Source organism: Pipra filicauda, unplaced genomic scaffold (assembly GCF_003945595.2).
Source record: "Pipra filicauda isolate LSUMZ 115617 unplaced genomic scaffold, ASM394559v2 scaffold143_size2779998_pilon, whole genome shotgun sequence".
Lineage (NCBI taxonomy): Eukaryota > Metazoa > Chordata > Aves > Passeriformes > Pipridae > Pipra > Pipra filicauda.
In genome coordinates this window covers 678,322-695,891 of record NW_024103918.1, presented here as the reverse complement: position 1 = coordinate 695,891, position 17,570 = coordinate 678,322, and the positions used below count along the sequence as shown (strand labels likewise).

The following is a 17,570-nucleotide window of genomic DNA, read 5'->3' as shown; positions in this document are numbered from 1 at the left end:
TTTGCAAATATTTCTGCATATTTGAAAAGTGCCTAAAGCTTGTTTGTTTCACTGTCTGCTTGTCTTTCGGTAACAGAAAGTACTTTTCTTTCAGACAACATATTTTTTCCGTATTGTCACTGAGTGTGTAACGGTAGCATCTTCATGACATTGCTTCTATAATGTTGTTCAAAGTGTGATACTAATTCTTTTGCCTTTATAAATTACCGTTAAGTGCTGTTTATAACTCAGTTTTTATCTGGAAGAACCCAAAACAAAACAAAAAACCAAAGCCCAAACAATAAAACCTACCTTTCATGTGCAATGTGCACATCTTAACTGGTGAATATTTTGAGATTTGTCTGCAAAGCAATTATGACATTCATTTATAAGTTGTTAGGGGAAATGAAGCAAAGTCAGGGCTTCACTTTTTTTTGTTTATTTTAGGGAATTTGTTTTTGTATCTTACAAATGTTCATTAGGAAGGTATTCATAGTCCTTTATTCCTAGAGTCATAACTTACCCTTTGAATATTACAGATAAGGGTAGAATAAGAATCTAATAATTTCTTGTATTTTTAAAATGTAGCTTAATGGATATTTCTAACAACTGTACTTTATTGAAAAGAAATTTCAGTGTTTGAAACTAGTTTACAAGTTGAATGATGAATGTATCTCTGGTAACTAAGAAAGCATAGATGCTTTCATCCTAGTCAGGTGCCTACTGGGAGCATACACTTCACCTGTATTGCAGTATACTTAGGTAAAACATGAGACCAAAAAAAAAAAGGTCAAATTTGCAAAATAAGGAGTATTTATTATGTTACCTGGTTTGAAGGTTATTACCATCTGTATCTGAATGAGACAGCTACAGAGTTTGGCCAAGCAGAGCTGCAGTAGCACGTACAATGGCTTTTGTGGTTGTTTCAGCAGACGTATGACAGACCTACTTAGTGAACTGAGATGTACATGAGAGAAGAATGTCGATGAAAGACAGTAAATTTAAAAACATGTTGATTATCTCAGGGGTTGATTGACCTTTGTTGTACTGTAAAATCTAGAAGTTGTTTTCCAGCTCCAGTGTAAGTGAACATCTTCCACTTGAGAGCACTTAACCAAAATTCTTCAGATGATTTAAAAGTTTTATGTACAGAAGTTTAGAGCAAGTAAGATTCTCCTATCTACCTGTGAGAGATGAGAGGAATTTAACTACACAATTTTTATAAAAATTAACAAGCATTATATGATTTGATTGATCTGCAGCCCCTGTCATAAAGTATCCCTGGTGCAAATTCCACCATATGATGAGTGACTGTGTTCTGTCTACTGACTTGTTGCTGGTTTTGCATGATAAGAGTGTTACAGAGTTAATGTTTGGACTATATCTTATGCAATACATTTTTGTACTAATTCTGAAATTTGTTTTAATTGCAGGGATATTAAACCAGACAACATCTTGATGGATATGAATGGACATATTCGATTAGCAGATTTTGGTTCTTGTCTGAAACTGATGGAAGATGGAACGGTAAATTAGAAAGAATGATTCGTTCCCAAATACCTTTTCTTCAGTCCTTTGCTGGCTGCTAAAATGCATGCTAATAAAGGGAAAGATGCCTTATGTCAAATGAGATGGAACTGTTAATGGTATTGGTATATAACTAATCTTGGTTGAAAATATGACTGCACGCTGCTTGGATTTGCAATATATTAAAAGCTTTTTAGATGCATATAGTCAACTCATGAATAAATAAAGAGAAGCTGTGCTGTCAATACTGAGTAGGTGTTTATGAACTGTAAATCTCACTGTTTTAGGCTCTGAGCTCTAATCTTTATTGAAAATGTAAGCTTTAGGATGAGCAGGATGAGGTACTGAAATATGATGATCTACTAGTACCTTTAAATTTGCACAGTATATAGTAACTGTGACTAGAATATAATTCCAGTATGATAACCATGTCCCAGAGGGTTACACAGTATTTGAGTTAATAGATGTGATTATCTAATCTATAATTGCTTACTGGCTCTAAGCCTAAGAATTGACAGTTTTGTTCTTTCTCTTTTTTTAAATATTGGAAATAGTTTAGCAAATGTACATTATTGTGCTGCCTATTAATGTAGTGCCTCAGATGCTTAAGTATCTCTCTATGAATTTAGAAGCCTTTGTTTGTGTTTAGTTGTTTTACTTATAACCAGAACACTAGACTAAATTTATATATACAGGCACAGTGCCACAAACAATAGTGTCTATAACAATGGAAAAGTTGATTTTAGTCCTGAAAATGTAACTTCTACAGGTCCAATCTTCAGTGGCAGTTGGAACACCAGACTACATCTCTCCAGAAATCTTGCAGGCCATGGAAGATGGAAAAGGGAAGTATGGGCCCGAGTGTGACTGGTGGTCCCTGGGCGTTTGCATGTATGAAATGCTTTATGGAGAAACGCCCTTTTATGCTGAGTCCTTGGTGGAGACCTATGGGAAAATAATGAACCACAAAGTTAGTGCACTTTCTGTCTGTCTCTAAGCTAATTTTTAATAAGTAATGGCGTAACTTGAAGACTTTTTGTAAAATAAATTTTTATGTACTAATTATGTTAATGTGCATAAATGTGGAACAAAAAATAAGTTTCCATGTAGTAAGTTTACGGTTATGGATTGCAGATGGCTTTGGTTTGGGATAAAACAGTTCAAAACTAAAAATCTGGATTTGGAAACATGACTGTTAATTCATTCTGTGGAGTAAATCTTGGCTACCTTGCATCAGTCCTGTTGTGTTACTTTCTTCTGCTGAATGCATTGGTTGGCTTATGCAGAAGATTCTTAAATATTCTTCCACATGGAGGTAACTTTAGAATTCAACAGTATAAGAGAAATTTAAATAAAGAAGAAAAACCAGGAGACGAAAAAAAATCAGTAGTTTTTATCCTTAGCAGAAGTCTTTTCCTTGAAACCTTACTGCGTATATTTCAGAACTGGAGCATTTGCACATTTCTTTTTCTACATAATGATTTTCACTAAGAAGGGTAATTTTTCCGACTTTTTCTTGGTAATAAACTATTTTCTATTATTTTGATCTTTAAGGAGAGGTTTCAGTTTCCTGCTCAAGTGACAGATGTCTCTGAAAGTGCAAAGGACCTCATCCGAAGGCTCATTTGTAGTAGAGAACATCGACTTGGACAAAATGGGATAGAAGACTTTAAGAACCATCCATTTTTTGCTGGGATTGATTGGGACAACATTAGAAACTGCGAGGCACCTTACATCCCAGAAGTCAGCAGCCCTACTGACACATCAAACTTTGATGTGGATGATGATTGCTTAAAAAATTCTGTAAGTATGGAATTAACATTTTGATGAATCAGCTTTTATAGTATACTTTGTAACATAATATATGTAAATGGCATTTTAATTCAGTATGTTCACTGTGTTCTGCATAAATAACAATTAAGTGCTGCTTTGAAGAACTATGGGGGGAATACTTTCATAGTTTGGAGGCTGATACTCCAAACATACTCGTGTAAGGATAACCAGTTTTGTTAATTCGTTGTAACTTTATATGTCTTTAACGAACAAGTTCTTAGTGGCCATACCTTATACAGAATAATATATTTGCATGTAGATAGGCTGCAAAAAACAGTATTTCTAGCAGAGCATTGTTAAGACTTATACTAAGTTTGCACAGTGCATTTTATTGCAGTGCTGTACTCTTATTTGCTCATATTGCCATTAGATTCAGTTTGTTTCCATTCAAATTTTTCCAGCTTTTGTTCTGACTTGAGTTTTGGGAAATTTAGGAGAAATAAGGAAAAAGAAAGAAATTATTTTTACCTTTGCTGAAAAAGCTTTGCAGCTATTGATTTTTAACAGTTGTTATTGTTTCTATGCTTTTGAAAAGGAGCTTTGACAGATCATAGAGGTCTTATCATCAGAGAAATGCCTTGGAAATATCTTATATGTGTGTGTGTATTGAAAGATGCAGAAACATGATGTTTACATGTGAGGTGAAGCATTTTCACTGTTTTTGCTTTTGTTTTCTGAACTGCCCATGCATCTCAGTTTTACTGAGTTTCCTGAGGCCTGCAGATAAGACATAGGTAACATGAATTGATATTGATAGGATGATCATTATTTGCATTCTCTTTCCTCCAACTGCACGTTAAATCATGGAAAACACTTTAACTAAAATCTTTTGTGAATGTCAGCCTCTTCTTCTAAGTAAGAAGCCACAGGACAAGCCTCAAGTTGCACCAGGGGAGGTTTAGATTGGATATTGGAAAAATTTCTTTGCCAAAAGGGTTGCCCAGGCAAGTGGTGGAGTCAGCTATCCCTGGATGTATTTAAAAGACACGTAGATGTGGTGCTTAGGAAAATGATGATGGACCTGGAAGTGCTAGATTAATGATTGGACTCAATGATCTTGAAGGTCTTTTCCAACCTAACTGATTCTACAATCCGTGATATGTCGTAGAGCCCTTTCCTGTAGGCAAATTAAGCAAAACAGTGTAGCTGCATAGCATAACTTGCATTTTTTTCTTTTTTTTCCTCATTTTTTTCTCACCTGCATTTGATATTATCCATTTCCCTTCACAACTGAAGTATTTTTATCTTAAAACTTTTTTATACAGTCTTCAGATATTTGTTTGCATATTATTTTGTCCAGGAACGTATATGAGGATTGAGTGGCTGGAGTGGATGCTGTATATAGCAGGTCTTTGTTTGTGAATCTAAAATAGTTTTTGGAGGTTGTCCACACATTTTAGTGTTGTCCAGTCCACCACTCTTCCTTTTTAGAGCCCAGTATCTCAACTGAGGCACTCAAAATGTGCCTGTGCAGGGGAAATGCCTTACCATTGTGAAGAAGCAGGGAACTGCAGGTGAAGAATGTTCTCTGCTGAGTTACTGGACTCTCAGCTGAGAAAACTGAGTCCAAGTCTTAATTTGCTTTAGACATTTGGGGGTGAAGAGCAATGCCACTGAACTGTTAGAGATGAATGCCAGTCTTTTTCAGTTTTCTAATTTGAAACATCTGAAGGTTTTGTTCTGTTTTAATATAAGGATGTTATGTTCTTACCATTTCTTTTCACACCTAGTATCTCAGAACCACTGAAAAAACTCAGCCTAAGGCGTTGCATGACTGAGAATATTTTACATTTTTGCTTAGACTGGTGGACATTGTATTTCATATTGCTTTCCCTCAAATTCCTTATATATAACTTGGAGGTATTTTCTCCATATTTAATATATATCCTTTGAGGAAGTTTCACATACTTGCATTACTGTTATAGAAGTCAGCACCAGAGATAAGCCCATGAGACGATTTTTTTTTTTTTTAAATTCTTGGCAAGATTTGAGTTGCATAGAGCAAATCAGGAATGCCCAGTGCTGAAGATAAAAGACAGTGTTGAAAAGCCATGATTGTTATTGTTCTTCCTGAACTTTAAACGAGACTGTTGTCCCAAGGAAAAATTACGTATTATATATTATTATATATGTTTATATATATATATTATATATATTATATTTTTTATATATATATATGTATTATATACGTAATAATGAAATTTGAAAAGTACGTTAAAAGTACATATAAGCACCAAGGGCTAAACTGCACTGTTCAGGCAGCCTAGGTTGTGCTGGGTTTTAGCTTTTAACTGTTTGGTTTAGGAGCCTTACTGAGAGGCTTCAATTCATTTGTAATTTTGTCAGCATGGTTGTACAGTTGAATTTACACAAGTAGCAGGAGATACATACCTTGATCTCTATCAAAGAAACAAATCCTTTTACATAGATGCAGTGTTTTAGAACCAACATAGTTCCTGGTGTGGTAACTGAAAACTGAAGTGCGCTGTTAAAATCACACAACTATGCGTTTGGTATTTTTAAAGTTGTCTATAAGGACGGTTTTGAAACTTGAATCTATGAAAGGTGAAAACAAATTATGAAAGAGAAGTAAAATTTTACTTTTTCTAACCATCGTCTATAATAATTGATATTTTTATTATGAATTAGTGGTAAGTTAACGCTTTGTAATTTGGTCTTGTCCTTAGTTTCCAAAATGCTTAACAGTGCAGACTTAATGTACTTACGCAATCTAGCCATATCATTAATGTTGTTTTTTCTTCTGGGAACTCTCTTATAATGTGAAGATTTTTGTCAGCTAAAAAAGCAAAGTTGTGATGTAATATAGTTGATGCCACCGCTGGAAAGGTAATTTTGGATTTCGTCTGAATACAGTCTTATTCCTGGTCCTTTCCTGATGGGTTTTGCATTGAAAAATGTACAACTGGTTCCTTTCTTCTTTTTTGTTTGTGTTTAGAAAAAAAATGGTTATGTACTTTTTCTGACAATTTAGAATCTTTTAGTACTTTCAGTGTGAATAATTGTAAGGAATTTCTTTTGACACTTGTTAAGGCCATCTCTAGTGTAGCAGCTTAAACCTTGCATCTTGGGGTTAAATAGGAAGCTTTTAACAGAATATTTAAAAATATTAAAACTTATAATGGTTCAAGTAAAATAATGACAGGATTATTTTAACCTGAAGAGAAATTCAAAGATTTGTCTTGGTTTGTCGTTCTCTGGCAGGAAAAAGGGGCAACAAATGAAGAAATGGTCAAAGCACTAATGGGACTAGAACACCCTGTTGTATTAAGTCTTTCTAGTAAATGCCTTACTGTTGTTCCCTTAAAATAGAGGTAGCCCACTGAGAACTGGCGTTGGTAATTCTACAGGCAGGAAGCCCTGTTGACTGAATATCAGAGAGGAGTATAGGAGGGAATAAAAGGTGTTACGGTGTTACTCTTTGTACTAAGAGCTTCTTGGAAAAAAGAAAGAATAAATTGGTATTTGACATATGTAATATTCTGCTTTCCTCCAACAATAACCTATTTAATTAGAAAAACATTTTTATGCCAACCTCGTCTATTTTATATGTTAAATGCTATTATAAATAGTTCTAGTTGGTGGTGTTTCATATTTGGACTGCAGATAAGGAAGACAGTGAATATAGTTAATATTTCCACTAACACTTTATATATAGTTAAACTTGAAAATCTCTTTCTTTTAAGTCCAGTAGGATACTACTTACTCAACTGTCCTATTATTTTCCTAGGAAACAATGCCTCCCCCATCGCACACTGCATTTTCTGGGCATCATTTACCATTTGTGGGTTTCACATATACAAGTAGCTGGTAAGTTAAGAGTTCCGATATTGCCTCTTGGTTAGTTACACAATATCTTAAGTTTCTGTATCTGAAACCAAGTGCAAGGAGACAGCAAAGAATGTGGTTTATTGAGGAAATTACTAGGCCATCATCTACATTGCTGTCTGTCCAGAAGAATGAGCTCTCTGCAGGTAGAATTTACAGGAATGTAAAGGTCAGCACCTCTGTTCAAGGGAGTTTGTTGCTAAAAGTAGTTACCAGACAATGTGTGAAGTTAACTGTGTATGACAAACTTAAGACTTGATGTGTGGATCCAGATAGAGCTTAGTTTATTAGATGTGAAAAACAGGTTTATTTCCAGTCTTTTGACAGTTTTGTAAGTCTGAATGGAAATTTTTAAAAAATTACTTTTATTGATATTTAGTATTAATGTGGTATTTATGTTCATTTCTATTGCTAAATTAACAGTAACAGGGAAGTCCATGTATACTCCTTGTTCATTTATGGAAATAAATAAAGAAAGAATGTTTACAACCGTTGAAAAATCAGGCCTGTGTTTCTGCTGTGAATGTGACTATGTCCTAGAATGTCCTAGACTTCCTATGAATTATTTGCATAAGTAGTAGCGTGTGCACATGAGTAACCACAGCATTTCTAACATGTCCATGCCTTAGTTGTCATGGGATAATTTCACACCATTTGTTGTGATTCTTGTCTTTAAAGAATTTGGGATACTTGATTTACTGTTTTGAAATGAACCATTATTGTAATCTTACTGTTTAGGTTGTTGCTTCTTTCTGTCTGGCTAACATAGTCTGTCCATAATGATTATTTTTAATCAGGAGTTCATTCCCTGTTATGGAACAAAAAATGCATTGAGGAGATCAGCCATGCTAGGTAAAAATGAGCTCAATTTTTAATGAGCACATAGTTACAAGGTATTCTTTGATGGTATAATAAATGGCATAGTAATTAACAATTTAAAAAAACTGTTTATTGGTTGATAGTTTTATAGCATTATTTTAAACACAACCTATTGTAAAATCCAACACTATTTGTTTTTTTCCGCCAGTGTACTTTCGGACCGCAGCTGTCTGAGACTGACAGCTGGACCACCCTCCATGGATCTTGATGCCAGCATTCAAAGAACTCTGGAGGATAGTTTAGCAACAGAAGCTTATGAGAGGAGAATAAGACGTCTAGAACAGGAAAAGCTTGAACTTAGTAGAAAACTGCAAGGTATAGTCATTAAAAAAAAATCATTCCATTTTTTTCTACTTGCAGGTTTATGTTGCAACATAAACAGCATGGCTGTTTATACTGTGGCAAAAAATAAGTATACCTCCTGGAATGCTTTCTAGCAGAAAAGAATTGTCATCGTTATTTTTGTTGACAAATTAAACTTCTGTTACTCTTCATACCTGAAATATGCCATGTATGCAACTTCTTATAACATACTAACTTTGTTCTCATCGTGCCTTGGTTACTATGGCATAAAGATTTCATTCTTAAAACTTGTAAGAGCTTTGTTTGTCCAGCTGACAATTACTGAAAAATCAGCACTTCATAGTTGGAAGTTACTAATTGTGGAATCCTCAGTGCAGGGTTTTTTTGGCATGTCTTAATTTATCAGTAATATCTCTTTGACCTCCTCAGATGTCAGATGTGTAATTTGTCCCTCTCTCTTCCATCTTTTTTTTAGAGTCCACTCAGACAGTCCAGGCTCTGCAATATTCAACAGTGGATGGCCCAATAACAGCAAGTAAAGATTTAGAAATTAAAAGTTTGAAAGAAGAAATTGAAAAGTTGAAGAAACAGGTAACAGGTATGTTATAAATATTAATGTAAAAACTGTAACGGGAAACAGTATTTTGACAAGATTTTTTTTCCTAATGTAATGCTAGTTTTACTTTGCTTTCTAAAAGAGTTTTCCAGTCTGTTCTTACTTTTCATTTTACCTGTCACTCTTCCTTGGTAACTCAACATTTTCTATAAATTCAACTTGATAGTCATTAGTTCCAGTTGCAAGGGAGTAGGAAGATTTCAGTGACTTCTGCTATTATTATTAGTGCAAAAGTTCCACTACTTTTAAATTGTGGTGTTGCTAATTTACATGGATATAAATCAGAGTCTACCTGAGAATCTGTGAAATGCTGACCGGTCTCTGTAGTACTTTTTTTTTTGTTTTTTCTACACCTTCCTCCTGCAATGTATAGTACCAGGGCAGATGGTTATTTTGTTTGGTTATTTTTGACAGTGAGTAAACATGAGGGTGAAGACTTGGCCTATCAGTTTTAATAGGCCTAAAAGCAGTTGATGAAATCATAGAATGGTTTGGGTTGGAAGTGGCCTTAAAGACCATCTCATTCCAGTGCCCCTACCGTGGGCAGGGACAACTTCTGCTACACCAGGTTGCTCAAAGCCCCATCCAACCTGGCCTTGAACACTTCCAGGGCCTCCACAACTTCCGTGGGCAAGCAGTGCCTGTGCCACACCACCCTCATAGTGAAGAATTTCTTCCTAATATCTAGTTTAAATCTTCCCTCTTTCAATTTGAAGCCATTACACCTTGTCCTGTCACTACTTGCCCTTGTAAAAAGTCCCTCTCCAGCTTTATTATGATTCAAGCATTAATTGATATTTCTCATTATCTTATTTTTTGTTGAACTTTCCGTGAATGGTCCAGGTTTATGAGATGTGGTCACAGTTTTGATTATATTTTCTTCAAAGTCCCAGAGATTTACAGTGTGCAGTTGCTTAGTGCATTGTAACTGAATGCGAAGTAAAAGCAAGTTTATGCTGAGGGTGGGATTTTGTGAGTATTTTCTTGAAACAGTACATTTAGAAAAGTGTGAGTTATCTGGAAGGTGGGCTGTATGCATGGAAGTACAGGGATACTGAGTTTTCCAAGTGGCAGGGAGTAGTGAAGGATGTTTTCCATGAGAGAGGACACTGTGGGCTATGAGACTGCACTCCCAGTAGCACCAGAACCATCCAAACAAAACTGTCACCAGAACGGGTCCTGCTCACAGCTGTGTAGCCCCTTCTCAATCTGTGCGTGTCCTGGACTCTCTCATGGCTTTAATTCACTCAATTAAACAAGGAAAATGCTATCTAGATATAGAGAATTTGATCCACTTATGATCAGATAAATCAGTACAAGGTAGGCAATAGAAGCATAAGAGGAAAGGGAGATGACAGGGAGAAGAACCACCTCTCAGCTCTGCTGTCAATGGGCTGTCATTCCTTACAAAACTGAACATTTATTTCCTTTGCTTCTGGAAGTTCATTAAGATTTTCTGAAAACTAATATTTTGGCTATCAAGCATTGCAGTACTTTAAGTTTGAAAAATGTTTTTTAAATCTGTGCAGACAAAAAGATTGAATTCTTTGATTAATGTTGGACTGCCTTTTTTCAGAACTTCCAAATTAGTCAAAAAGCAAAGATCTACTTGGGCCTGTGTCCTGTGTTTTATAGAGACTACTGGAGACATCTAGAGAAAGATCATTCTTTTTCCAGCCTCACTCTCCCAAAAACTGGCAATTCATGTTTTAAGAACTTTCAGAAGGAAAGCTTGTATTGCACCCACCATGTTGAATATAGCTATTAGTGAAACAATTTGCTGTCTGTTTAGCTAATATCTTTCTAGTCTGCTTTAAAGGCTAACTACTAGTAGTAGTATTTGGTATTATTGATTTAATGCTCTGATTTAAGTTAAAAAGAATTTTTTCTCACAGTAAGTCATAGCATAGGACTCATGGTATCCCGCTCCATAACGTTTTCTTTAAAATAGGTTCTTGAGAGCAGAGACATCTTCAAAAAAGAAAGAAAGGAAATATAGCAAGATGTTTTTTACTTCAGGAAAATCAACAAGAGACTGTTAGGTATCAGGTCTGGAACCACAGAAACAGGGAAAAAAATCCAGTTAATCATGTCAATCCAAACAGTAAAATATCTACATTTTGTGTGAGGAAAAATCGGGCACAGGTAGCAGTAGATAGATCTCTGTTGTATGTCCATGTCTTACCTGCAGCAGTGGAAAACAAAACATCGAGAAAGGTTGGAGGAAACTACAAAAAAGATTTGTTCTGGTTTGTGTTTGTGAAAAGACTTCATTCAGTTCCTGAAAGTGTCTGGAATGCCAGCAGTGACACCCACAGAAAGAATAACTTGAACTTAACTTCCAGACATTTTAGTTGATGTGTTTAGACTCTGCAGCTGCGTTATGGGATAGAAACACGCTATGTATGAACTGCAGACTGCAGCACATAGATTATATCCTGTTAAAATTGTGTAGTCTGAAAAAAGCCTGTTATGGATACGCAGTTGGACAGCTGCTCTGGCGTGATGCAGCAGTTTTGTATTGTACCATAAGCATTATTTTTGGATGTGAGCATGGCTTAACTAGCTCAGGGAGGATCACTCTGGTTTGAGTGACGCCATGTTGGCACTATGTCAGGGCAAAGTTTTCTTTGTGAAATTTATCTCCAGCCAAATGTCCCTCTACTTGCTGCTGTAATGAGGAAAAAGACAACATCAGAAACCCCTGCTCTGCAACAGTCCTTAGCTCTAGTTTGGGCTCTTTGGGACCACTGAAAAGCAACATTTACAAGAACAGCTTTTGAATGAGACTAGTCATTCATAGAAAAGCATCAGGATCAACTTTATATTATGTTTTATTCTTTACTATTTAGCTGCAACTTAGGTTTTAGTTCGTTGCTAAAAGTATTACTTGCTTCTTTTGATAATGAAAAAAAAAATAGAAAAGGTGTGGGAACGTTCCCCAGTGCAGCTCCTATCCCTTTTCAAATTGAAAAGAAGTCAATGTCTGGTGAAGGTGGTTTATATTGAGAAGGTTTTCTCCAAAGTAATGTTCTACTTCAAACCGTATATTTGCATATTTATTCCTCAATACAGTGTGTGCTTTTGGTTTTTTGGGTTGGAAGTGAATAATGTGATCAAATGAGGAAGGTGTAGAGTTGTCCAATCCATCTCCAGTCGCCACAGAACTTTCCCAGTATATATTTGAATGTTTGTCTGATCCAGACAACACAGCCATTTGTTAGAAAACTTTCATTTGTGCCTTGTGCTGTAACTAATACAAGCCAATTTGATAAAATTGGGAAAAGAGAATGTTCTATTTTACTTGATTTTATGGGGGTTTGGAGATAGATTTTAAAACTAAATTAGTGACAGAATAGAGAAACAAACCAAATGATAGCCTTTTCTGAGTGTTTCCAAATGTAGGGGAGCTAGTTCCGAGTTTTCTGGATAGCCTTTAAAAGATGTAATTTTTCAGTGCTGGATCTGATGAACTTTAGGAAGGTTCAGTTCAGGTGCAGAGCTGAATATTATGCTTTGGCCTCATCTTTTGGGCAACTAAATGTAATGTAATAACATACTGCAGTGAGTGTTTGCATATGTTGTCTAAAATGCTAGTTACAAGTAGGGTGATCAGAGTGATTAGATGGAAAATTACCACTTACTACACGTATGTCACAACTAGCTTTTGGTTATATTCTTTAACCTGCTTTGCTGCCTCTTCTGAAGCTGTAAGAGTAAACACCTGTTTAAAAAGGTAATAAAAAATGAACTTGAAATTGTTTCTTCAGGAGTGTCACTGGGGGGGGGTGTTAGAAAAATACATTTTTCTTGTCTATCTCGTTTTCCAGGAAATGACAAACTAGCATATGCTTTCAATTTTAGAGGTCAAAGTTATAATTTTTGTTCGCTAGGTTACATAGGAGAAAACTTTGAGGAATCTTTAATATTGCCAAATATGTAAAGGGCAGCAATGGAAGACGAAAACAGAGCTGTGGAACAAAGTAGTTCATGCACAGAAGAGAGATTTATCTTGGCTCAGCAGAGCCATATATAAACTTTTTTTTCACTGGTGACTTCAGAGTAGACTACATAAGAGAGGCAGTTAATAATTTTTGGCTTTGAGCTGCATCTCTTATTTAAGTGCATTCTTTTAAATTTTTAAACAAGAGTCAGTGAATTAAAACAATAGTGAATATTTTTATGGGTATAAGCTAAAGGTATTAATTTGCTTATAAAATTCTCATGTTTCAGAAATTAACCCTCTTAAAAATGTATGTATTTTTATATTTGATTTTTCCAAGAGCCATTCTCTTGGGGTTACATTTATGAAAATATAGTTAAAGGCTCTTATTAAGAGTATAGATGGGTTCCTGTTCTTTTGGTAAATACATGTGGTATGAAGACCTGCCACAACTGACATAAAAGGCAAAATGTCCAGTGATTTCACAGAATGTGGAATTAACTTACCTTCATATATATCTCGCTTTAAGTGAAGGACTAGGAGGTAAAAACTCCACTCACTAGAAATTTTCAATTGTCATATTTTATGGATTTCAGCTTTTCTTGTAGCATTTGAGAGCATTTATATGACATTATTTAGGTGTGGCATGGAAATATACTGTCATTGTGTAACTGTTGGTAAGAAGCTGACTGTAATAGTTTTCCTTTATTTATAGTAGTAATAAAGCAGATCACATAAACACAAGTGGTTTTCACACTAGAAATAAGTAATATCAGCTGAAGTTAATTTTAAGTGTATCGACAGGAGAACACTTGCCAGCTCTTGAGTGACCCATTACTTTTACTGTTTCTTTCTGGAGGAGTTTGGGGGAAGGAGGGAGACTGTTTATAATTACAGTGTAATAAAAGATGCATTATATATTATACCACAGTGCTTAAAATCAAATGTGTAAGTCATGTTAAAACATACATTACAGAATTAAGTAAGAGAGCATCATTATTATAATGCGAGAAGAAAAGTTATCATTTTCTTTGTTGTTTTGCAGCAAGCTGTGACCTTTCATTCTGTTCCCTTAAAAGCAGATAATGGTAGCTGAATCAGTCTGCTCCCTATTCTGAACCAGATAAGAACTGCATTATTTTGTGATTAAATGGAAACCAGAAAAAATATTGAAGGGGCTTCAAGGAGCTAGACTGTGCTATTCTAGAATTATTATTTTTTCCCTTAGAATATTTAGAATTCTGCTGCTTTTTCTAGAATCCGGTCAGCTAGAACAGCAACTTGAGGAGGCCAGCACTGCAAGGCGGGAGTTGGATGATGCTTCCAGACAAATAAAGGCTTTTGAGAAACAAGTCAGAACACTAAAGCAAGAGAGGGAAGATCTTAATAAGGTAAAAGCATTTTGTCAGCAACTCTTCTAAACCCTAAAGTCTGGTTTATTTTCGTTCATTTTGCCTGAAATAACTTTCAAGTGTTAAAACTAATGAGCAAATAACAAATGTGTAGCATGACCTACTTTGCTTTCTGCCTGCCTTTTTTTTTTAAGACAATTATTAAGACAATAATTTTAAGGACATTATTTAAGATGTTGTATGTATGTATGACTGCTGGGTGGTCCTAGATGATTGCTTCCAGATAGTGAACAACTCCATGATCCAAATTACATGGTGGCTGCAAAAAAGGTTTTACAGCTTCAGATAAAGGTGATAATGATAGGGGTTAGAGAAGAGCAGAGCAGAGAAGAACTATTCCAGACAACTAATTTAATCTGAAGTACGGGTGAGACTTTAGCCGGGAAAAAATGTGAAGAATATGGTATTAAAGCTGTGTCACAGAAGTGTTTCCAGAAGGGAGATGTGAAAAATTGCCCAGATATGACGATTGAAAAGTAATTTGAAATAGCTACAATTAAAGAATACTAGATTTTATTTCTTCTCCTCTCTCTCCCCAATTCCTCATTTTCTGATTTATAACATACTGTCTTTCATGGCTCTTTTTTGTATTCATGATTAGATCAACCTGTAATCAGGTGTGAAATACATTAGCCTGTTTCTCATCATGATTATATTGGCCCAGTATTTTAGAGTCCACACTCAATGTTGATGTGCCAGCTGTGTTTAACACTGTTTCTTTTGACCCTTAAGGCTCTTAAAATCTTGAAAGCTGCCAGTTTGTCCAAGAAATACTATCTCTCTTCTAAAACAACTTGAAGTGATTAGGAGCTCTTTTTAACAACCTTAGAAATGTTTTTAGATTTATATAGATGTCAGCAGTGCCAAATATTAATTCTTCCTGTTGATCTTCTTTTCATCCTCAAATTTGCTTTTCCTTGCTTCTTTGTTCTGCTCCAGTTTGGCTGAACATCATTAAACTATTTGAACTGTTGTGGTCCCTCATTGGTAGTGTAGTAGCACAAATCCAGGGCACAGCAAGTTTTGTGAAGGTATTGTGCTGTGGAGTTATCACAGCACTAGCAGTTTTACTTCATGCGGGTTCTTTTAAAGGAATAATTGTCATATATTGCTACAGCATTTTGTTGCCTGAAACTTTCTGTAATATTTGATATTAAGGTACAGTGTATGGAAATCATGCTCACCATTGCAGGTCAGTTTTCAAAAGCTTCTAGAGTAAAATTTTTTATAGAGCAGACTTTTCCATTCAGCGCAAAAACTTTTTCTAAATCATTTAGCAGTTGAGATTATTTTAATTTATTTAAGTAGTTATTGAAAATATATGCTAATGAAATTTTTTTCACTAAGAAAGCAAGGTATTTTTATGTTATAATGCAAGTACTTAAAAACCCTTGTGTTTAACCTGTTATAATGGAGAAAATTCCTACTTGGTTTATGTTTATGCACTTCTACTGACTTTAGTAGTGTAAAACCTGGCCTCTTTCCTTATTTATAGAGGCACACAATCTATATCATAGATGCATTCATGAAAAGAAATTAATATATGGTTTCTGTTGACTCTGGAGGAGGTGTTAGATGTGCATCCGGAGACAGAATTGGCCTTGCAGCTTTCTAGGTTTATTACTTAATTCTTTTTTTAAACTGTAGGAACTGGCAGAGTCTAGTGACAGATTAAAATCCCAAGCCAAAGAGCTGAAAGATGCACACAGCCAGCGGAAATTGGCAATGCAGGAGTTCTCAGAGATGAACGAGCGGCTGACAGACTTGCACTCTCAAAAACAAAAGCTTGCCCGCCAGCTCCGAGATAAGGAGGAAGAAATGGAAGTGGTGATGCAAAAAGTAGAAAGTTTAAGGCAAGAGTTACGCAGAACAGAGAGACTTAAAAAAGAAGTAAGTGGTGAGAAGACTGTTTAGACTCTGTGAAATAAGTTATCTGTAAGGTTTTCTGACCAAGTAATTTTTTTTTCTAATTTGTAAATTAACTTCTTGATTGTTGTTTCGAACAGTACCAGTTTTGTTTTCTAAGAATTTTAAGTGTTCAGTTGAGTGATGAAGATTTCTCTCTTTTATTAAAAACCATCAATAGATTTTGAAAAAAAAAAAAAAAAGAATCCTATCTATTAAAAACGTATGTACTTTTGTAGCTGGAAGTCCAAGCTGAAGCTGCAGCTGCTGAGGCATCCAAAGACAGGAAATTGCGAGAGAGGAGTGAACAGTACTCTAAACAGTTGGAAAGCGAAGTAGAAGGGCTAAAGGTTAGTCTGTTTTGATATTAACACCTGCAAAGTTACTAGTCAACTAGGACTTGGATCTGTTTGATTGCTTTCAGATGTAGGACAAAAGGGTTTTGTCAGTTTGTCGCTTCAGTTGGTGCTGAATATTATTGCAGGCGTGCATCGCATTGTTGTCCAGAAAAATGAACATTTGCCTGATGCATTATTTCTTAATAACTCGACAGTTTCTTACCAAATTGCTTCCATTGGTACTTTGTTTAATTTTACCAGCTAAAAGCTTATTTTTTAGCACAGGATGGTTGAATATTTGAAGATTAAACTGCTGCATCTAAGCAGGTTTCTGTATAAGTGTTCTGTCTACTGTATTGTTCCTTGTGTTTCCTGCATAATAGATGTCAACTGATGTAACTGTAAAGGAAAAAGTTGTAGCTTATCCTGCCTCTCGGCCAGAAGTTGAGGCGTTCTTGCACAAGAACAGCACTCAGCATGAAGAGGTCATTTACACTGATGAGATTGCTCACACGTGTATGTGATTTTACAAGCAGAAACCTAAGGCAGCCAAGAATGTTAACTGTTATTTTATTCTGTGATTCAGCATTTTATACAATGCTCTGAAGAAATTAGACTTTCTCAAAAATTGAATGAGAAGGTTTTTAATTTACATATGAGGATTGCTGTTCATTTACAGCAAAATCCTGTTCCAAATGTTCCATTGAGTAGGGTAATTCTAAACTTCTCATGCAAAATGCAAGATTATGCCTATTCTGGTCTTAATTTACAGGAACAGCAGAGTTTTTTTCATTAGAATTCACTGGGACACTTGTCAACATTAACTTACAGCACAGAAAATTTGGTGTTTTTTTGCAAACATTCTTTTATTTGGCCTTCCTTTGATAAGGAAATCCATTCAACTTGAAATTTGGATTTATAAAGTTTCTGCTGCTGTGAATTCAGATTGTTATCTGAAAATTAGGATGTATTTCTTCTGCTTCAATGAA

The 17,570-nt window shown here is 35.3% G+C and overlaps 1 protein-coding gene across 10 annotated transcripts in view; it reads left to right on the top strand.

The window, feature by feature from the left end:
• CDC42BPA (CDC42 binding protein kinase alpha) overlaps positions 1–17,570 on the top strand; it is a 186,856-nt gene that overhangs the window by 104,733 nt on the left and 64,553 nt on the right. For 7 of the 10 annotated variants that reach the window (XM_027712995.2, XM_039378681.1, XM_027712999.2 and 4 more), the window contains exons 7-15: positions 1,413–1,506; positions 2,276–2,476; positions 3,061–3,309; positions 7,088–7,167; positions 8,213–8,379; positions 8,843–8,965; positions 14,184–14,317; positions 15,986–16,228; positions 16,483–16,593. In XM_027712995.2, coding sequence (XP_027568796.2) covers positions 1,413–1,506; positions 2,276–2,476; positions 3,061–3,309; positions 7,088–7,167; positions 8,213–8,379; positions 8,843–8,965; positions 14,184–14,317; positions 15,986–16,228; positions 16,483–16,593 — 1,402 coding nt within the window. The remainder of the gene's footprint in view (positions 1–1,412; positions 1,507–2,275; positions 2,477–3,060; positions 3,310–7,087; positions 7,168–8,212; positions 8,380–8,842; positions 8,966–14,183; positions 14,318–15,985; positions 16,229–16,482; positions 16,594–17,570) is intronic. The other 3 variants (XM_039378680.1, XM_027713000.2, XM_027713001.2) reach the window with 2 other exon arrangements.